The sequence below is a fragment of the Tupaia chinensis genome, unplaced genomic scaffold (assembly GCF_000334495.1).
Source record: "Tupaia chinensis unplaced genomic scaffold, TupChi_1.0 Scaffold000609_1, whole genome shotgun sequence".
In the NCBI taxonomy this organism is placed as follows: domain Eukaryota; kingdom Metazoa; phylum Chordata; class Mammalia; order Scandentia; family Tupaiidae; genus Tupaia; species Tupaia belangeri.
In genome coordinates, this window is record NW_006160128.1 from 2,351,341 (window position 1) to 2,374,266 (window position 22,926).

Here is a 22,926-nt window from a genome sequence, read left to right on the forward strand (position 1 = left end):
CATGAACACGTTTTTCTGAGTGGGGAAGGCTGTGGATTAGAAATAGACGCAATAACAAACACACAAAGACACACAAGTATAGAAAAGCAAGGATCAGGTGGGCACAGATTCTCTGATAGAGAAGTCGCTACCAGAACTAGCCTCAGGTTTATTCTTTTAAAGGGCAGAAAATGGGGGAAGGGGAAAATGGGATGCAAAAGGAATGGGGAAGAAGGAAGTGGAATGCAAAGAGAGTAAGAGAGGAGAAATTAGAATGCAAAGCTAGTTGTTTTTGGATGTAAATCATCTGTAGATGTGAAAATGGCTGGCACCTTGTAATTTCTCTGATCTTTTTGAGGGGACAATCTGATAAACTCATGTGACTTCCTTTAGCCTGCATGTGACTGCCTTTAGCCCAATGATAAGTCTAAGTCAGGGTATTGGGTATCAACAACAGGAAGACAACCATTGACAACAGGCAGATACTGCTTTTGTATGTAGATGCTTTTCAATAGCCCTGCTAAAGTAGTTTACAAAAGCACCTATCTACATGTGTCTACGGGCCACATGTTTTAATCACATGTTTTCAAATTGGCTGCTCTCCACAAATAGTATGAAAATCTGTGCTTAGACACATTGAACAAGTTCTTTTTTTAAAGAATTATTTTATTTAACTTTATTTACTTATTTATTTATACATACTTACATACATACATACCAGAGAGGGACAGAGCAAGAGAGAGAGAGAGAGAAAGTGAGAAAGCAAGCAGCCAGATCCAGGACTCAAATCATGGTCAGCCATGTGGGAGTGCAGTGCCCCTAACCACCATCCCACCTGCTGGCCCTCAGCAAGTTCTTGCCTGTTTTGGGCAAGTAAGTCATTTAGACCCTAAATATGTTTAAAGTAGTTTTATCACTAAAATAAATGTAAGTTAATCTGTCTTTAGGATTCTAGGTAAGTCTTTTTCTGTTTGTTTTCCTTTCATCAGAGAGACATTACCCCCAAAAGAATCTTTTTTTTTTTTTAACTTTTATCTACATTTATTTTATGCTGACTTTATTCCTGTGCCATAAGTTTTTGTTTCTTCAGTTTCTTCTGGGATATCTTTTTCTTCTGTGTGACTTCCTCTTCCAGTTTAGGAACAATTCGCTCCTTTTCAGTGAGGATCATCTCGATGTGGCAGGGGGAGCTCATGTATGGGTTAATCCGTCCATGAGCTCTGTAAGTACGACGGCGCATCTTGGGTGCCTTGTTCACCTGAATGTGCTCAATGACCAGAGACTACATCCAACCCCTTAAGTTCCGCATTACTCTCTGCATTTTTAAGCATGTGCAGCAAAAATTCAGCACTCTTTTTGGGCCACCGACCTTGTGTCCAGCCCCACTGTTTAGCCTGAGCACATCTACCAACTCCACCATTGTAACGACGGATGGCACACACTGCTTCTGTAAAGTGACATCCTTCAGATACTTGGTGGCTTTTCAGATATGCATACCCTTGATGGCCTGGGCAGTTTCACGAGTGTTCTTAAAGTGAACACGAAGATTTGAACCTGTTGACTTGCATGACTTTGTGGGGTTCTCTGGGTCAAGAGAATAGCAAACCATTTTCAAAGATCACCTCACGCTGCTAAAGAGAAGAGGAACCCCCCCAACAGAATCTTCATCCTGCAATCTACCCTGGTCTCAGCCATCCTTGCTCATGGGTATACATGTGCCCAGCATACTCAGGGAAGTCTCCAGACACAAACTCAGAATCTTCCTATATGTGTCAGCCTCAGAGTTGCATTTCACTGCTGCACAACTGCCCAACCCTCTAGATGAAGTCCTAAAATCTCAGCCAGACTATATTTTTTTAAAGAATTATTTATTTAATTCTACTTGTTATTCTTATTATTTTTAATTTGACCAGAGCTAGACAGGGAGAGATAAAGGGAGAAAGCAAGCCACCAGGTCTAGGACTCAAACTACAATCAGCCATGGGGGAATACAACACCTTTAACCACCATACCACTTGCCAGCCCCTTTAGCCAGACTATTAAAAGCCTGCTGTCATAGACATTTTATCTGTTCTTCTTAGTCCTCGGTTGGCTCACCAACCTTCAGCTTCTCAGCATGAATTTTCTCCACCAGCTCTCAATCATAGGCATCGCAGATGCATTCACATGGAATTAGTGCACATATTACCACATTGGGTGTGGTAACAAGAAATAAGACTTGGACCAAGAATAAGTCCATTATTAGCCTCTGGTGTAATGAATAGCAAGTGACTGGAGGAAGTGTGATCTTGTGTTCTAAACTACACACACACACCTGCAAGTATTTCCTGCGTTCCAATGTAACTCGTCTTTCAGAAGTTTGAACCAAAGTCTTACTTCACACCTGTCTGTAATTTAAAGAAGTATTTGTTAACCTTAGTCCCAGACTCTAATCGTCTTTTTATTGTGTCTGGAGAAAGAGACTGAGTTTTAAGGGCCAGGTAAAGGGAAGTTACTGTGAATCAGCAGATGCAAGAGTCAGAGGCATTCTCTGTTTCTATATTAGACCCCACTGATGGCACTTCTTTTTTTCTTTTATTAAGAGGGGTTTTGTGCCTTAGGGCATGTGTGCTGGGAGGGTGGGGACAGTGAGAAGGAAAGTGAGAAGTCACCCCCTCGGGGTATGGCCACACTGCAGTCCCTTCTCCATTCTCCACCCAGGATCTTAGGCACTCACACATACATGCTTGGGGTGAGTTTGAAGTCACCACTTCTGGGACTCAAATCGCTATTGGCCATGTGGGAGTCCAGCTACGTAACCACAATGCCATCTGCTGGCCCTGATGGCACCTCTTATTAACAAATATTGGAAACATGTTTCCTTTCAGGTCTCCAGTAATTGAAAACTGCTTCTTAACCATGTCATCTCTAGTAAAGATTATCTTTAAAAATATATAACTATGTTTCCAGGTTTGTTTGACTTATAAATTAAGTTTCCATAAAATAAAATATGATACACAGTACTTCTCACATAATCAGTGTTTAGTAAACATTAGATCCCTCTCTTCTTACTTTCCTTTCCCAACTTATATGCAAGGATAGTGAATGCCCAAAACAGGAATTGGATCAAATGGGCCAAACCCGCTAAGATTTACCCACAACTGGGTATTTTAGATATAGCAAAGGAAATTTTTGGGGAAAGACCTCAAGTGATAAGAAAAACATGAAATTAAAACTTTGAATTTGAGACTGATCAGTGTGAATTTTAAGTATTAGTTGTTTTTCACTTTTGTTTTGTTTTTGAGAGAGAGACAGAGAGACAGAAAGCGAGAAATCACCCCCCAGGGGGGATGGCCACGCCTCAATCCCTTCTCCTCCTTTCTCCTCTCAGGATCTTGGGCACGCACGCACATGTGCCCGCCAAAAGTTTAAGCCACCAGGTCCGGGACTCGAACCGCAGTTGACTATGTGGGAGTCTAGCGACATAGCCATTAGCTAACTGCTGGTCTCGAGACAGAGAGTTTTGTGATAGGGCACGTGCGCTCACCAGAGAGGCAGAGACAGAAAATGAGAAATCACCCCCGAGGAGTATGGCCATGCCACTATCCCCCGTTCTCCTCTCAGGTTCTTGGGCACACGTGCACATGTACTTGACTTGAGTTTTAAGTCACCAGGTCCGGAACTCAAACTGTGGTTGACTACATGGGAGTCCAGTGACGTAACCATTACGCCATCTGCTGGTCCCAAGAATTAGTTTTTAAGAGGCCATATTTAGCTACTTTTGTTTGTAAAGTGTATGAAAACATATTCAGGAATTTAGTAATTCTTTCCTTTTTTTTTCTTTTTTTCCTTTTCTTTTTTTTTTTTTGATAGGCTTTTGCTATAGGGGGCGTGCACTCGCCAGAAAGACAGAGAAAGACAGAAAGCAAGAAATCACCCCCCGGGCGGGCTGGCCACGCTGCAGTTCCTTCTCCTCCATTCTCTTCTCAGGATCTTGGGCACGCACGCACATGCGCCCTGCATGAGTTTAAGCCACTGGGTCGAGGACTCAAACTGTGGTCAACCACATGGGAGTCCAGCAACGTAGCCATTACGCCATCTGCTGTTCCCAGGAATTTAGTGATTTAAAGTATTTTATTTTAGAGAAATAACAGAAAAACAACTAACTGGAGAAAAATATTTACTTATAATTGATTATCTAAAGTGTATGCCTAATCACTATGCTTCCTTTTTATGATTCTTTTAGAAGATCCTCCCAACTGTTTTCCGGAGAAAGCTTGAATTTCTTTTGTTGTCAAAAGACCTCCAAGGTGACATTCCAGAGGACATCCTCAGGGTAAGAGGGCCCTGGGACCACGTGCCCAGGGTTATAGTCACTCAACTGTTCCCAGGGATTGTTTTCTAGGTATCCAGCAGAGACAGGCTATACTCTGTTCCTGGAGAAACAGGACAGACTAGAGACCCTGCACAAGAAAGTTTAGTGTCAGGGTTAACTTACCTAGTTTTAAGATTCTTGAAGTGGTTTCTTCAGAAGACTTAGGTATAGCTAAGTACTAAAGATATTTTTTCATTTTATATCTTAAGGAATACATAACTTGCATGTAGACAAAGGTAACTGAAATTTTTACCAGTAGATGACAGAGTCTGTGAAGGAGAAAAGGAACTAGTATTTGTTGAAAACTTTTCTATAATAGATGGTCTGAGCTATAGCTAATCTTTTTTTTTAATTTAAGAATTATTTTATTTAAATTTATTTATTTATTCAGTTTATTATTTTTTAAATTTGAGCAGAGAAAGAGACAGAGAGGGGGGAAGTGAGAAAGCAAGCCGCCAGGTCAGGATTCAAACCGTGGCCAGCCACTTTTATTTATTCATTTATTTTGTTTTAATTTGACTAGAGAGACACACACACACACAGAGAGAGAGAGCACGCAAGCCGCCAGGTCCAGACTCGAACCATAGTCAGCCATGTGGGAGTGTCCAGCACCTTAACCATCATGCTACCTGCTGGTCCCAACTATATTTAATCTTCACAGCCTTCTAGGGGTGGATTCAAACTATGTAGTTGGTATCAGTTATCCGTATGCCTATATCAGTTACTACTTTAGTGCCTGAGGTATGCTCTGAGGCTCATTACATATTTTATTTATTTATTTATTTAATTTTTGGAGAGGTTTCTTTATGTTATAGGGCACATGCACTCGACAGACAGACAGAGAGACAGAAAGTGACAAATCACCCCCAGGGTGGATGGCCACACCACAATATATATTTTCTTAATGGCCCAGCCACCCGTTAAAGAAATTTACAGTAGGATTTATGGTATAGACTTTCACTTGAATTAGGTCAAGGACTCATGGTCTTGTGGTCCTTCTCTGAGGCAGTTAATGAAGAGGATCCCTGAGCAACATCTATAGGCATGATGATAAAGTATGGAAAGTAAACTACTCCTCACCCACTTCTCTCCCCCTACCTTACCCTGTAATCAGAGGATAGCCGGATAAGCTGTAGAGATTCTTGGTTGGTTTTGTTTATTTTCTTTTTCTTTCTTTCTTTCTTTTATTTTTTTTTTTCAGTTTTGCTATAGGGCATTTGCACTAGCCGGAAAGAAACAGAGAAAGGGAGAGGGAAAGAAAAAAATTAAATTTTCTTTAATTTATTTACTTTTATTTATTCATTAATTTATTTTAATTTGACAAGAGATACAGAGAGAGAGAGAGAGAGAGAGAAAGTGAGAAAGCAAGCTGCCAGGTCCAGAACTCAAACTATGGTTGACAATGTCTGAGTGTCCAGTGCCTTAACTACCATGCCACCTGCTGGCCCCCCTGAATTAAACTGTTAAGAGAACATTACACATTTAACCTCTGATTCAAATCCTAGCCATGCTTTAAGATCTAGTCCACTCTTATTGTTCCATACAACCTTTTTCAATACCTCCAACCTACACAACTACAATGTACATAAAATTAGCATCATATATCATGGTTTAGTCCATAATTGTGTAATGTGTGTTGTAGTCCTTCCTCTCTAACTAGACTATAAGCCCTTAAAAGCAAAAACCGCAGGCTAGCAGGTGACTAGGTGGTTAATGTGACTGAGGATCACATGTGACTGACTTCATGGTTTGAGGCCTAGACCCAGCAGCTTGAAAATCATATGTACATGCATGCCCAAAATCCCGAGAAGAAAATATAGGCATGCCCATTCCCCCCACCTGCCGGGAGTGATTTTTCACTTCCCATCTCCTTTTAATCTCTCTCTGGCAAGCCCACAAACCATATAGCAAAACTGAAAAAAAAAAAAAAAAAAAAAAAAAAAAAAAAAAAAATTAGGGCTAGAAAGTAGCATGGTGGTTAAGACAGCTGGCAGCAGGCTTCCACATGGCCAACTGCACAGTTCATATCCGAGACCTGGCAGCTTGAAAAACACCAAATTTGTGTGCGTGTGTGTCCAAAATCCCAAGAGGAGAATAGATTGTAGTGTGGTCATCCCCCCAAGAGGTGCTATCTCACTTTCCCTCCCTCTGTTTCTCTCTTTCTCCTGAGAGCACACACACCCTATAGCAATTTGTTATTATTATTTAATTTACATGCCTTTAGGTGAACATCTGTCTTACCTGCCTGGTCTATGAGTTTGCAGTTCCTGATTTAGATCAGCAGTGCTCATTTTGAAGGGGATGGGACTAACTTGAGCATGGAGGCCTGGGGCAACTGAGTTTCTTTCTGCCTCAAGCTCCTCATATGCAAAATGAGGATAACAGTGTTCCCTCCTTAAGGCTGCTGGAAGGAATAATTTGATTTTTCTGGGTAAAGGTCCTAGAACACTGTCTGCCACATAGTAAATGCTACAGAAGTGTATGCTGATACTACTATATATATCAACTGAAAAAAGAGGAAATGTAAGTGAAAAATGAAGGCATGTAAGTGACAATGTTCTAAACAAACCCACCATCCATTCCCTTTCTTTATTCTCTTATTTAGGAGCTGTATGAGAACTTAGCACAAGACACAGTAGGCCCTGTGCTTGATGGAAATCAGAGGCTGGAGAGCTGGACTCCTCAGCTCAGCTCCGAAGCTGTCACTGTGCTCTGGGATCTTCTGAGGCAGTCGTCCCAGCCAGCACAGGCCCTGCTACAGCTCCTGCTTGTGGAGGATGATGGCACCAGCCTCTGCCACTGGCCTCTGCAGAAGGCACTGGTGGACCTCATTCGAAAAGCACTACAGGCTTTGCAAGGCCCTGAGTCTGGGACCCCTGGGGTAGTCGACGCCATCTTCGGAGCCCTGCGGACTCTGCGTTGCCCTGCAGAGCCGCTCGGCGGGGAGTTACGCCTCCTGTGTGAGGACCTACTAGAAGCCTGCCGGAGTGCCCTACGGGAGGAGCAGCTGCTGGGCTGCCTGCTGCACAAGGCTGGGAGAGGCTTGGTGTCCCTGTATGGCCACACCTACACAGAGAAGGTTACAGACAAGCTGTCGAGGGTCACTGCCTCTGGAAAATGTGCGTTCCCTTTGCCGCTTTTCCCTGTGTCTCGATAATTCCAGCATGTCCAGCCCCTCTGAAGTTCCTCTAGTTTAGTGCCTTCCATGTGTCTCAGGGCATCTAATAGCAAAGGCTACACTGAAGTGGGTAAGCTATTCTTTTCAAAAAACACAGATTTTCTAGTGTAAGACAGGTGATGGGTGGGGAGTGGGGGAGGAATAAAGTAATAAATGGCAAGAAAGAACTTTATAGAGCTACCAGGAGTCTTCAAGATATAGAACACCTGGTTCAAGTTTTTAAAAGCACCCGCTCTCACTTCAGATTTTTTTTTTTGGTGGTTTTTTTTTTTTTTTTTTTTTTTTTTTTTTTGAGGTTTTCACTGTAGGGCACGTGCACTCACCAGACAGAGAGAGACAGAAAGCGAGAAATCACCCTCCAGGGGAGATGGCCACACCGCAATCCCTTCTCCTCCATTCTCCTCTCAGGATCTTGGGCACGCACGCACACGCACCCGGCGTGAGTTTAAGCCACTGGGTCCAGGACTCGAACCACAGTCGACTATGTGGGAGTCCAGCGACATAGCCATTACACTAACTGCTGGAAGCTGGATCCCGATGGTTTTCAAATGAGAGGAGAGGAGAACTCTGTTTCCCTATAACTCTGTCTGGTTTGATGTTCAGCCTCACCTGATTGTCTGGATCCTGAGCGGGCAATGCTAGCCCTGTTCTCCAATCCCGACCCAGCCCAGGCCTGGAAGGTGGCCTATTTCTATTGCCTGAGCAACAGCAAGCACTTTCTCGAGCAGATCCTGGTAAGTCAAGCTTAATAATTCTCCATCACAGAAGTACCCAGGGATTCTCCGTAGGCATTCTCATTCCTCATTTTTCTTCTACTCGTGTATCCAACACAACACAGCCTAATTAGTGCCAAGTCTTCTGGTTCTGTCCATCCCACACTCCCAGGGGAAGGGAGGCTCTGAGAGCCAGCACCATTCAAAATTACAGTCATTTTATGCTAGTCCTTTGGCAGGAACTAAAATGTTAACTGTGTGTCCTGGAGGATCTGAAAAAGAAAGACAGTGGGAACAATGTTGCCTACTTGACAAGGGAGTTACTCTAACCTTATCCTTCCAGATTGCAACTGAGCTTCAACTTAATTCATAAGCATTAATCTCATCCTGTGTGCTATTTACCGTGCTGGGGTTGGGGTTTCAACAGAAGTCAGTTCCTGCCTTTGAGATGTTTTCAAGCTAGTGTTTTCTTAACCGTGTATTTTACTCAGCTGGCCTCTTAAATCATTGGCAGAAATCTCCCTGCTTCATTTCCTAATGAGCAGCAGCTGGAACTCATTCTTTCAAGTCCCCGTAGCTGCCTCTAGCTGCCTTCTCTGGTTTACAGGTAACGGCACTCACACTGCTGAAGGAGGAAGACTTCCACAGTCTCGGCTGCCTGCTGGATAGAGAATTCAGGCCTCTTAGTCGCCTGCTGGTGCTCGTGGGCTGGACACACTGCCAGAGCCTGGAGTCAGCTAAGAGGCTGCTTCAGACACTGCACAGGACACAGGTAACTCTCACTCTACACCCCGGACTGCTCCAGAAATGAGGGCCATGGAGTAGAGTATAGGCAGAATGCAGGGTCCTGAAGCTGGTCACAGTCTCTCATCCCAGGTGCCTGAGTCAGCATCTGTCTTCTCCCTTATCAACACAGGATCAAGGCTGTGATGAGCTTCTCAGAGATGCCTGTGACACGTTGTGGTCTCACCTGGAGGTCCTGGAGTGGTGTGTACAGCAGAGCAGGTATGATCCTGTGCAGTCAGCCCCCTCCTGCCCCTGGCCATGCAAGACTCCACTCTGCATATGTGGCCATTTCTAGACATCTTTCACATAAATATTTTGAGTTGACAATTATGGCCAGCTACTACTAATTGTTTCAGCTATTAATCCAGGTAAGAAACATAAGTAATGATTATCTTCACCTTGGCCCTCAGGTCATAACCAGAGGAAAATTTCAGGATGATAATAATAAAAACAATAGGGCTGGCCCCGTGGCCTAGTGGTTAGGGAAGCTGGATCCCATGTGTCCAACTATCTAGGTCAAGTCCCAGACATGGCAGCTTGAAAAACATGCTGGGCAAGTGTGTGTGCATGCCCAATATCCTGAAACGATGGAGAAATAGAGGAGAAAGATTTGCTACGTGACCTTTCCCCATCAAGGGGTGCTTTTTCCTGCTCTACCTCTCTCTGTCTCTCTGGAAAGTGCTCACACTCTCTGACAAAATTTTTAAAAATAATAACATAAGGTCAGCTAGTGGCCTGGTGGTTAAGAGTCTGGATCCCACGTGGCTGACAGCACTGTTCAGGTTCTGGACCCAGCAGCTTGAAAATCACACCAGGCATGTGTATGTATGTTCTCAAAATCCTGAGAGGAGGGACCAGCAGTTGGCATAATGGCTATGTCGCTGGACTCCAATGTAGTCGACTGCAGTTCGAGTCCTGGACCTAGTGGCTTAAACTCATGCCAGGCGTGTGTGTGTGTGTGTGTGCCTAAGATCCCAAGAGGAGCATGGAGGAGAAGAGATTGCGGCATAGCCATCCCCCCCAGAAGGGGGTGGTGGTGATTTCTTGCTTTCTGTCTCTCTGTGTCTCTGTCTTTCTGGTGAGCGCACGCGCCCTATAGCAAAAACCTCTCCAAGAAAAAAAAAATCCTGAGAGGAGAATGAAGGAGAAGGGGTTGTGTCGTGGCCATCTCCTGGTAGGGTAATTCCTCACTTTTCCTCTCTCCGTCTCTCTCTGGCAAGCACATGTACCCTATGGCAAAAATCTATAAATAAATAATAAAATAATGAGACAACAATAGCCCATATTTCCTGAGCATTGACTATATTCTAGTCATGGCTTTAAGCCCTTTAGATAAATGTTTTCACTGAAGCCTCACAAAAATCCTGAGGTAGATACTAATATTACTGTCATTTTAAAGGTGAGCCAACTAAAGCCCAGAGGTATTAAACAACGTGCCCAAAGTCACACAGCTAGTATACGTTGTCCACATTTTTAATCATCTGTTATTCTGGATCACACTTTTATTCAGTAAAACTTACAGGACTGTGTGGAGGTCCTCTGTTTCCCAGATAGCCTAGATTGGGGTTCCTGCCTTGTTCCCCATTCACCTCACCAGCACTTCCTGAAGTGGAGTGGGCAGACAGGGAAGTAGTGAGGGGCTTTTACTCAGAGTAAAAGCCAGAGAAGTTTGTATCAGTTTGAAGCTAGAAAGATGTGGAAATTGGCAAATTCAACCTACAGGCCCTGTCTAGACACTACTGACCAGAAAGGCCCATTGCAGGTCCTACCTAGACAAGCAGAGCTGCCTTGATAGATGTCCTTCCCTGAGGACAGGGAAATGTTACGCTCTATCCTAGACCAACTAAAACTTAGTGTTTGGGGAAGCGAAACCTGTGGTGTTATGGGCAAGAGAGGAAGAACAAGAGGGAATAGAGACTAGTCTTTCTCCAGGGCAGTCATATAAACTGTGTCTTCTTCCATTCTGCCAACTTTTCCTTTCAGCAGCCCCATACCAAAGAGGGATCTCTTGTCTCATTTACATGGTGGAGACAGTCACTCAGTGCTCTACTCTCTGCATCACCTTACAAACCTTCCAGCCCTCAGGGAGGAAGATGTTCTCAAAGTCTTACAGAAGGTGCCAACCAAAGACCTCGAGCAAGAGCATGGTGAGTTGGCCAAAGTTCCCTCTAGGACAATCTTACATGTTTCTTCCTGCATTGAATTTATCTTGATATGATTGCTGAGATCTGCCAAGAGAGTGGCCTAGCGATGTCCTCTAAATCAGATTATGGGATGTAGGGGCATTCCTCCCCTTTCTTAGTAAGGTATAGGAGATCCCATGAGAACAGTACCACATTCTTTGTCTTTGTGGAACCATCTCAGAAACTACTAGCAAACCTTCATTCCAGAGAAACAGAATTAGGAACTATCCTCTGTATTCACGGCATTTTCACTGGCACTATTTGGGAAAATTCTCCGTGAGTCACTTCATGCCTCATACATTTTCTCATAGTACAGTTTCTGGTTTCCATCCCTCCATGCCTTCATACTCCATTGAACTGTCAAGCGGTTTAGAAGAATGTTTTGCCTGAAATAATAACAGTCATGTTTTAACCTTTGCCTAAATTCAAGACCCCATGAAAGAGCTTTTTATTCATTTTTAATCGAGAAATAAGAATTGTGTGTATTTATGGAATACAGTATGATATTTTTATCTATATATACATTGTAACTGGAGCTCTTTCACTCTTAAAAATCATGTCATATAGTCACAACCTGCCACACAGGCCAGGGCCCCTTCTCTTTAAGAGAAACGAACTTTCTCATATGGCAGTAGGTGTTTCCCAGCCAGGATGTTGTTTTGATTTCCTTTGCAAAAGGACCTTTCACTAACTGGAAAACCAGTATTACTACATTCCAAATTTTTTTTTTCTGGAAAGATAGACAACTTGCTAAACAGATTTCCTAAAGGAACAGGAACTCTGGCTTCCATATACAAGTACAGAAGCCTTCCCAAGACGTAGTTTAAATCTGGTCCCTGGGGACCTCCTGGGACACACTTGAAAGCTGAACTTGGAAAAGGCAAAAAGGGGGCAATAATAAGTCTAGGAGTAGGGTGAGGCAAGAGACACACCCAGGGTACAAAATTTAAGGAGGCATTTGCATTTTGGTGCTTACAAGTCTTGGCTCTGTGTGGTAATGCTTTATACAGGTCATGAGAAGTATAGAAAGGAGGTCGGTGGGGAAAAGGAAATGGAGGAGACTGGAAGTAGGTGTTGACTAGAGGAAAGGCCTAGAAGGGATATAGATCAAACTGACAGGAAGGGAGAGGGTGAGAACCTGAATGCGTGCCTGCAAGTATGACATCTCTTTGCTTCCACCTTATTTGCTGCTCATGCCTGAAAAAAATTAACTCTGAGATCTGCCCGTGTCTCTGTACTGTTCAGACCCAGCCGATGCCCCAGGCCCTGAGCATCTAAGCCAATGTCAGAACCCAACACTCTACCAGGGCTTCTGTGCCATGAAGTACGCTATCTACGCCCTGTGCGTGAACTCGCACCAGCACTCCCAGTGCCAGGACTGCAGAAACAGCCCCTCCGAGGACCTGGCCTTGGCTGCAGATCCAGCAGATGACTCTCCCTCCTCCCCAGGTACAGCGCTCCTCCCCACCCCTGGCTTGAGCTGGCGACAACCTACACAGCAAATGCTTTGTGTAGCTACCCCTTCACCAGGATCAGGGGTAGGTTGGTAGACTTAATTTATGGTACCCAGGAATAATTTCATCCATTATCAACCTCCATGAATCAAAGGGACATGAGAGAACAAAATCATTTGCCTGTTTTCTGTTCACCTATTGGAGTGGTTTGTTTGTTTGTTTGGTTGGTTTTTTAAAGAATTCTTTTATTAATTTTATTCATTGTCATTATTTTATTTTATTGAAGTTGACCAGAGAGAGACAGAAAGAGAGAAGGAAAATGAGAAAGCAAGCTGCCAGGTCCAGAACTCGAACTGCGGTCAGCCATGTGGGAGTCCAGCTGCCTTCACCACTACACCACCTGCTGGCCCCCTCCTTTTTTTCAAAGTGATTTCTTTTTTTCTTTACTGCAATCCATAGTAACAATAGTATTCCCTATCACATTGCAATTTGTACCTAGTTATATAATTTGTGTGTTTATATGTGTGTGTATGTATATGAAATGAAACTAAGTTTTAAGAAACAGGACATTTCTAAATGGAGTACACACTTAATTATCTGGGGTTTTTTTATTTTTTTTTTTGGGGGGGGGGTTTGCTATAGGGCCTGCGGTCAGCCATGTGGGAGTCCAGCTGCCTTCACCACTACACCACCTGCTGGCCCCCTCCTTTTTTTCAAAGTGATTTCTTTTTTTCTTTACTGCAATCCATAGTAACAATAGTATTCCCTATCACATTGCAATTTGTACCTAGTTATATAATTTGTGTGTTTATATGTGTGTGTATGTATATGAAATGAAACTAAGTTTTAAGAAACAGGACATTTCTAAATGGAGTACACACTTAATTATCTGGGGTTTTTTTATTTTTTTTTTTGGGGGGGGGGTTTGCTATAGGGCCCGTGTGCTCGCCAGATAGAGAAAGACAGACAGAGAGAGAGGGAGAAATCACCCCCCGAAGGGATGGCCACACCACCATCTCTTCTCCTTTCTCCTCTTGAGATCTTGGGCAATTATGCACATGCGCGCCCAACGTGAATTTTAAGCCACCGGGTCCGGGACTCGAACCGCGGTCGACTACATGGGAGTCCAGCGACATAGCCATTACACTAACTGCTGGTCCCTCTATTTTATTTTTTAAACTCAGTTCTCTTAAGTTGACTTTATTGGTCAGAACCTACAATGAAAAAAATATCAACCTAATATCTTATCCTCTTTTTTTTTTTTTTTTGAGAGGTTTTTGCTAGAGGGTACATGTACTCACCAGAAAGAGACAGAGAGATAGAAAGCGAGAATCCCCCCCCCCCCAGGGGGGATGGCAACACCACAGTCCCTTCTCCTCCATTCTCCTCTCGGGATCTTGGGCACTCATGCACACGCGCCCAGCGTGAGTTTAAGCCACCGGGTCCAGGACTCAAACCATGGTTGGCTACATGGGAGTTCAGCGACATAGCCATTACACTAACTGCTGGTCTCTCATTTTTTTTTTAATGACTTACAATTTTTTAATTGGTATTCTGTGACTAGTGGCCAGTTATATTTCTCTTTTAGTTTTGGACTAAATCTTCACCTCTCAGCATGATCATTTTGACTGTGGAGTATCTCCTACCAGGTTTAGGTAGCATGTGGTCACCTTTAGTCTAACAATAAGTGAAAATGGAACTGTGGAATGAAGAATCTTCATACTGCTTCCTTTCTGGAACTAAACAATGGAGAACATATCAGAGATGAGGAGTAATTTGGTATTTAAAAAGCAGAAGCAGAGACAGCCCTATAGCCTAGTAGTTAAAGGAGCCAGATCCCATGTGGCTGAGTCCAATTTAGATCCTGGCCCAGTGATTTCAAAAACATACCAGGCATGTGTGCATACATGCCCAAAATTCTGACAGGATGGAGAAGGGATTACAGCATAACCACACCTCATTGGGGAGTGCTTCCTCCTCCTCCTACTTCTCTCTCTGTCTCTGGCAAACACATGTACCCTCTGACAAATTAAAATAATTGAAATAATGTTTTAGTTAAAATACTCTGCAAATTATGAAGAGGCGTGTTAAGCAGTCCTCCTTATTCTTCTGACTATAATTCCAGTTCCCTCAATGACTAAACGATGAGTAAGTTGAAGTTGTAAGACCACCTGAGTCTGGCATGTAAGGTTTCTTTCGCTTTCTCTGGCTTCCCTAGGTGCTTCAGATCTCTTCTCAACTTACCTGGCCCGGTGTCAGCAGTATTTGTGCAGTATTCCTGACTCTTTGTGCCTGGAACTTCTAGAAAACATCTTCTCATTGCTTCTCATCACTTCTGCCGATCTTCACCCAGAACCTCACCTGCCCGAGGACTATGCTGAGGATGATGACACTGAAGGGAAGGGTCGTTTTGGTGTGAGGTCCCCGTCAGAGAGCCCTCAGCACATAGCACAGCCTGAGAGGAAATCAGAGCGGGGTTCTCTGGGAGTGCCCAAGAGCCTGGCTTCTACCGTACCTAGTGGTCTGAAGGCAGAGCCAAAAGGCAGTTACCAACAGCCTCCTAGACACAGCTTTCTGGACCTGAAGCACTTTACTAGTGGTATCCGTGGATTCCTGGCTGATGAATTTGCAATAGGGGCCTTCCTCAGGCTTCTTCAAGAGCAACTTGATAAGATCAGCAGCCACATTCCCCCTGAGATGCCAAAGCTGCCAGAAGGCCAGGGCTGCCCCGGAAGCAGAGATGGATTGCAGAGCCGACTGCACCGGTTTTCCAAGGTTCTCTCAGAGACCCAGTGGAGGTACAAGGTGGTAACAAGCAACCAGAGTTCAGGTGAGAGGAAGGGGCAGATGGGTGAGTACAGAAGTTGGGAAAAGAAAAGATCCTGGGTACGCGGGAGAGAGCAAGAAGTACATAAATCAGTGCATATCACCATAGCAACCAGTGTGAGAACCCTGGAGTTTTGCTCCATCTCAGAGCCCAGAGCTAATCTTCCCCTACCTATTATCCCAAGAGGATGGGTCATATCAAAGTTGATCACTGGCCTGTATGTCCCATTGGTTTGCTGTTTCAGAGGAACAACCTTCCCGAAGATACCGGCCCATTGGTGCACGGCACCCCAGTCTCCGCCGGGGTCGTCGGACAAGAAGGAACCGGGCAGGTAATCTGAGTGCTTGATTCCTATACACTAAGCAAATGGTAGGTTGCCATTTGTCTAATATTATTTAAGGCAGAGCACATGGTCAAGAGGAAGTGTTCTAAGATTATCCAAATCCCATTCCCCCAAGGTAACCCTTGTTGATATTTTCTGATATATCCTTCCAGAAATCTTCCATGCAATACAAAATGTGTATTCTACATATACAGACACATCATACTAAATACAAGGGGGCTTCAAAACTTCATGGAAAAATGAAATTTAACTATGAGGTTTTTGTTTTTTAGTTTGCTGTAAAGCAGATACGCTTTCTGGAGGGAAACAGAGAAGGAGAAAAATGAGAAATCATCCCCCAGGGGGACGGCCGTGCGTCATCCCTTTTCCATTCTCCTCTTGGGATTTTAGGCACACACACACACACATCTGGCATGTTTTTCACACTGCTGGGTCTGGGACTTGAACCACACAGTTGGCCATGTGGGATCTAGCCACATTAACCACCAAGGCACCGGCTGGCCCAGTATGAGTTTATTTTGGTGTTAAAAAAATTCGAAATCCATGCATAGTTGTCTCTTTTCTTTTCTTTTCTTTATGTATGATCAAGTGAATGCCTATGCATGAGAGTGAGAGAGAGAGAGACTAGCACTCTCCACTAGGTCTGGTCGCACCTCCATCCCTGCTCTGATCCTCCAGCCAGTCAGGTCCCGGGCTCTTATGCACATGCCCAGCATATTTCAGACTGACTGGAAAACTGAGAACTAGAGATTCAAATCATTTCCATGTGAGATCATTTTATCTGCTGCCCCATAGTTTTTTCATAATATATGTTTTTCTTTTTTCTTTTTTTTTAAGAATTATTTTCATTTAACTGTATTATATCTATTCTTCCATTTTATTTTGACCAAAGAGAGAGAGAGAGAGAGGGCAAGTGAGAAAGCAAGCCACTAGGTCCAGGACTCAAACCACCGTTGGCCATGTGGGAGTCCAGTGCCCTTAACCATCACACTACCTGCTAGACCTGATAATGCACATTTTCTATGAACTTTTGGAAGATTCTTTGTAATGAGAACAACTTGCTTTTTTCACTTATTCTATATATACAAATATAGTACATATTGAGAAGTTCATTCAGCTTATCATTTTAGAGGCCACTTAGTATCCCAATGATATATTTACCCTGAGCTGTCTATTGTTATATGCAATTTTTTTTTACAATTATTAATATAAACAATACCACAGTAAACAACTTCGTATGTGTCTGTGCATACTATGTGAATATAGAATAAGTTCATAGCAGTAGGGTAAGTCAAAGGTATATGGATATAGATAATAGATAGATACTACCAAATTGCCTAAAAGAGAGAGAATATATTTCTACCAGTTGTATGTGATCACCTATTTATTTACACATACACCCAACAAGTAATGTCAAACTTTTTTAAATCTTTGCCAATATAATTAATATAATGATATATTATTACTTTAATGTCAATTTTTTTTAGTTTGAGATTGAAGATTTTTTCACATATTTATTGACTATTAATATTTTCTAAGAGCTCCTTAAATCATGTCTAAGGTCTTCTATTAGGTTTCTGTTTCTTGTTGAATTGTTTCACCATTTACATTAAGGAAAACATTTTGTCAATGTGTATATAATTTTTTCTCTATTCGTCCTTTAACTCTGTGGAATTTTCTTTTCTTTCTTTTTTTTTTTTTTTAAAGAATTTTTATTTATTGGGGACCAGCAGTTAGCATAATGGCTATGTCGCTGGACTCCCACGTAGTCAACCGCAGTTCACATCCCAGACCTGGCGGCTTAAAACTCACGCCAGGCACATGTGCGTGCGTGCTCAAGATCCCGAGAGGAGAATGGAGGAGAAGGGATTGTGGCATGGCCACCCCCCTGGGGGGTGATTTCTCACTTTCTGTCTCTCTGTCTCTCTCTGGCGAGCGCACACGCCCTATAGCAAAAACCTCTCCCCATAAAAAGAATTCTTATTTATTTAATTCCATGTGTTCTTATTATTTTTTTAATTTGAACAGAGAGTGACAAAGAGAAAGAGAAAAAGGGAAAGTGAGAAAGCAAGCTGCCAGGTCCAGGACTCGAACCATGGTTGGCCATGTGGGAATCCAATGCCTTTAACCACCATGCCACCTGCTGGTCTCAACTCTGTGGACTTTTCATAGAGAAGTTTAATATAGAAGCATTATCCTAGAATATTAAATTTTTACATAATCAAATGTTCCTTGTAGCTTTTGGTGCTTATGTTTTAAATAATTTATAAGGAATTCATAAGTATTTCCCATGTGCTAAATAATATGAGGTATCTTTAGTGAGGTGAATAAGGCATAAACCAGGCCTTTGCCTTCAAGGAGTTTATAATTTACCTGCATGGACAGTAACGTACGTGAAAAACCTAAACTGAACCAAATCCCTGCCTGAAAATAAATCTCTATTTATTGGCCTGCAAAATCAGGAAAACAGATTTTATGAAATGGTTGACTCTTGAACTGAACTCTGAAGAATGAGTGGCTCTGGCAAGTGGCAGCAAGAACAGGAGTATTGAGTAGGGAGGGGGATGCCATGGTAGAAATCTAGAAACATCTCAAGGCCCTTAAACTGTTAAGTTAGTTGGTTTGGGTCAGAAGGCAGAGTTTCTATCTGCTTGATCCATCCAGCCCAAGAATGCATAAGCCACTCTATTAGGCCATCTGTTCCCTCCAAAGGGCAGTCCAGGTCAAATAGAGAGAGAGAGAAAATAAAACACTTGTTACCAGAATCAGGGTGAAGGGGGGGAAATGGGGAAATGTAGGTCAAGGAATAAAAGTAGCAGGCAGGTAGGATAAGTAAGTCCAAAGATCTAATGTACAACATAGGATTCTATTTGGTAGTAGTGTGTCATAGTCAGGATTTTTGCTAAATGAGTAGATTGTAGCTGCTCTTTCTGCAGAGGGGAAAATAGGTAATAAGAGATTATGGCTATGTTAGTTATACTATAGTAACCATTTTACCACATATGTGTGTGTGGTGTGTGTGTATATACACATACATACATATATAAACGTGTCTTATAACATCATGTTATAAAATTTATTTTAAAAGAATAAAAGAAAAGAAATAAAGGGCCACTCATGCAATAAGCCAGGGAGACTCCCTTCCATGGAACTGACATAGCCCTCCAATGACCACGCTAAGGAATAGCAAACCTCCATTCCAAGCCCTAGCACTTCAGAAAAGCTGGTGTTAAGAAGCTTTTCCTCCAGAACATCAAATATCATGGGTTTTGGCAAGCTAGGTCTTATACTTTGGTTTTTTAACTTTTCAGGTATGAGCACACCTTTTTCTGTCAGAAAAGGTTATGACTCTGATTTTCACCTTACTGTTTCCTGGTCATTGTAGTTACACATTCATTCATTCTTTCATTCACTCATTATTTTCAGAATATTGCCAGTGCCTAGTATGAGGAGATGGTGGTCACTGATCTCTGATCTCAAGAAGTAACTTGAAAGCTCCTGGGTCTCTGAGACCCACAGGCTGGCTACTACCCAAGTGAGTGCTGCACCATAGTAAGCCTAGCCATTGCCTTTGATCTATAGGAGATGAGTTTTACTGCAGAAGCAGCAGCAGGTGGAGTCGTTGCCCATCATCCCCTCAGTCTACCCAGATCTTGTTTTTCAAGTTGACCTTGCATTTTCTACAGTAGAAGGAATCAATGACTGATTTTTCTGTCTTCTCCCTAATACCTCTAGATGGCCGGGACAGAGGTTCCAACCCATCCCAAGAAAGTACAAGTAGTGAGCTGAGCACAAGTACTTCAGGTATGTAGGTCTCAACCTTGCCAATTTCAAGCAGCTATTCTTTGAGATACATATATGAGGGGACTTCAAAAAGTTTACAGAAAAATTAAAGTTTGAGTTTGTTTTGGTGTATGGGTTTTCATAATACACATTTTCCACACACTTGTTGAAGACCCCTTGAGGGTATAAAACCAGGGCAGAGCCCATCATGCCTGTGTCGTAGAAGGTTGGTTCTGTGCATACCAGACAGATTGTAAATGGGAAGGGGGAAAAGGGCTGTTTCAATCTCAATTGAGTTACCCATCAGCAGAGAGAAACAGATTTTAATGCCCAAGGAAGGTAGTTGTACTTGAGCCTTGTTTTTGAAGATAGCATAGGTTTGCCCTCCATTCAAGGAAAACTCAATACCCATTTACAGACCTTTTAGCAGGACCTTGAGGAGACAAGGGTTTAGTGGGAGGTGGCAACAGCATGGTTTTCCTCAGTTGCTATGCTTCCCTGGTCCTCATACTTTTATGTCCCAACAGAGGGAAGTCTGAGTGCTGTATCTGGGCAGAATGAGCAGAATGGCCGGCTGCAGCCCCACCCTCAAAGTTCACTCATCCCCATGATGTTCTCCCCACCTGAGTCACTGCTAGCATCCTGCATTCTCCGGGGGAACTTCGTAGAAGCCCACCAGGTGAGGGGGCCTGGTCTATAATTGTCTTAGTACAATGCTAAATCAGCCCCTGGCTGGCAATGGTCCATGGGGCCTCAGGTCAAGTTAGATGCACACGCAGCCAAAGTACTCTGGAATACATGGGGTCCACCTTGACCAGAAAAAGCAAAAGGGGTTTTTACATGTTCAGGCCTAGTCCTCAGCATTGTAGGCTTATAGACATTGAATGGTGTTCTTAACAGAAACATTACTTTAATGAGATAAAAGAAAATATTCAGCCACAATCCCACTACTTCAAATATATTATTTTCACTGCTTTCCTTATACTCCTTCTTTAAACACATGTGTCTTTTTATATTAAAAATCACGAGGTTGGCTCTGTAGCTTAGTGGTTGAAGTGGCCGGATCCCACATGGCTGACCACACAGTTCAGGTCCTGGACCCGGCAACTTGGGAAACATGCGAGGCACAGGTACAAATGTGTCCACACTCCCAAGGGAGGGAGAGATGCAGAAGAAGGGATTACAGCTTGACCATTCTCTATGTGGGGTGTTTTTTTTTTTTTTCTCCTCTCTTTCTCTGGTAAGTACACATGCTCTCTGTCAAAGAAAAAAACTTCATGATGCAGGAACCAGGTGATAGCATAACAGTAACACAACTAGATCCACATGAGAAAGGTCCTAGATTTATGTACTGGGACCTCCCTAAGCATGTAAGGCACACATGTGCAAGCCCATGATCTGGGCTGCTAAGGCTGGGGGTGGATAGCAGCATGAAGATGCTATTAGAGGAGTCTCTCGTGCTCTCTCTCGCTCGCGCTCTCTCTCTCTCTCTCACATACACACAGGAAAAATAAATAAAATTTTAAAAAATTAAAAAAGAAAAGTGTTCTGGGGCCAGCAGGTGGCATAGTAGTTAAGCCATTAGACTCCCATGTGGTAGACTGCAGTTCAAGTCTCAGATCCAGTAGCTTGAAACTCACACCAGGCACATGTGCATGCCCAGGGTTCCAGGAGGAGAATGGAGAAGAGACTTTGTACATATTTTGTATATGTCATTTTTTTTTAAATACCAAAAGCATTCACATGAAAATAAAATTACCTGGGTTTTTTTTTTTTGTTTTTTGTTTTTTGTTTTTTTGGTGGAGGGGTGGTTGTGAGAGATTTTTGCTATAAAGTATGTGCACTTGCCAGAGAAACAGAGAGACAGAAAGCAAAAAATCACCCACCAGAGGGGATGGCCATGCCACATTCCCTTCTCCATTTTCCTCTCAGGATTTTGGGCATGCACACACTCACCCAGCATGGGTTTTAAGCTGCCGGGTCTGGGACTCGAACTACGGTCAACTACATGGGAGTCCAGCAATGTAACCATTACGTCATCTGCTGGTCCCAGGAGGAGCATAGGTGTTGAAGTGGCCGGATCCCACATGGCTGACCACACAGTTCAGGTCCTGGACCCGGCAACTTGGGAAACATGCGAGGCACAGGTACAAATGTGTCCAAAATCCCAAGGGAGGGAGAGATGCAGAAGAAGGGATTACAGCTTGACCATTCTCTATGTGGGGTGTTTTTTTTTTTTTTCTCCTCTCTTTCTCTGGTAAGTACACATGCTCTCTGTCAAAGAAAAAAACTTCATGATGCAGGAACCAGGTGATAGCATAACAGTAACACAACTAGATCCACATGAGAAAGGTCCTAGATTTATGTACTGGGACCTCCCTAAGCATGTAAGGCACACATGTGCAAGCCCATGATCTGGGCTGCTAAGGCTGGGGGTGGATAGCAGCATGAAGATGCTATTAGAGGAGTCTCTCGTGCTCTCTCTCGCTCGCGCTCTCTCTCTCTCTCTCACATACACACAGGAAAAATAAATAAAATTTTAAAAAATTAAAAAAGAAAAGTGTTCTGGGGCCAGCAGGTGGCATAGTAGTTAAGCCATTAGACTCCCATGTGGTAGACTGCAGTTCAAGTCTCAGATCCAGTAGCTTGAAACTCACACCAGGCACATGTGCATGCCCAGGGTTCCAGGAGGAGAATGGAGAAGAGACTTTGTACATATTTTGTATATGTCATTTTTTTTTAAATACCAAAAGCATTCACATGAAAATAAAATTACCTGGGTTTTTTTTTTTTGTTTTTTGTTTTTTGTTTTTTTGGTGGAGGGGTGGTTGTGAGAGATTTTTGCTATAAAGTATGTGCACTTGCCAGAGAAACAGAGAGACAGAAAGCAAAAAATCACCCACCAGAGGGGATGGCCATGCCACATTCCCTTCTCCATTTTCCTCTCAGGATTTTGGGCATGCACACACTCACCCAGCATGGGTTTTAAGCTGCCGGGTCTGGGACTCGAACTACGGTCAACTACATGGGAGTCCAGCAATGTAACCATTACGTCATCTGCTGGTCCCAGGAGAAACATTTTCTTACTGATATATTAGACATATGTAATTCCTCTGAAATTGTCCACATCTCTTGCCTATGTTCTACTGGGGCTTTGGTGGTTTTCTTACTGATTTTTACAAGTTATTTTTGTATTTGAGCTACTCTTCTAATATTCATCTCTTCTGACCCTACAGAGCAGACATCTTAGGGCCATAGGCTAATAATTGACAGGATCTCCTATCTTAGACAGTCCCCAATTCTGTGGTCCCTCTGTAGCCTTCACT

At 43.1% G+C, this 22,926-nt stretch overlaps 1 protein-coding gene across 1 annotated transcript in view; it reads left to right on the plus strand.

Annotated features, from left to right (window-relative positions):
- ZFYVE26 (zinc finger FYVE-type containing 26) overlaps positions 1-22,926 on the plus strand; it is a gene marked incomplete in the record, with an annotated part of 91,668 nt that overhangs the window by 8,154 nt on the left and 60,588 nt on the right. The window contains 11 exon segments of the mRNA XM_027775860.1: positions 4,205-4,294; positions 6,939-7,452; positions 8,115-8,245; positions 8,832-8,996; positions 9,141-9,229; positions 10,994-11,157; positions 12,439-12,642; positions 14,866-15,477; positions 15,719-15,805; positions 19,553-19,621; positions 20,128-20,279. Of these exon segments, the coding sequence (XP_027631661.1) occupies positions 4,205-4,294; positions 6,939-7,452; positions 8,115-8,245; positions 8,832-8,996; positions 9,141-9,229; positions 10,994-11,157; positions 12,439-12,642; positions 14,866-15,477; positions 15,719-15,805; positions 19,553-19,621; positions 20,128-20,279 (2,277 nt within the window).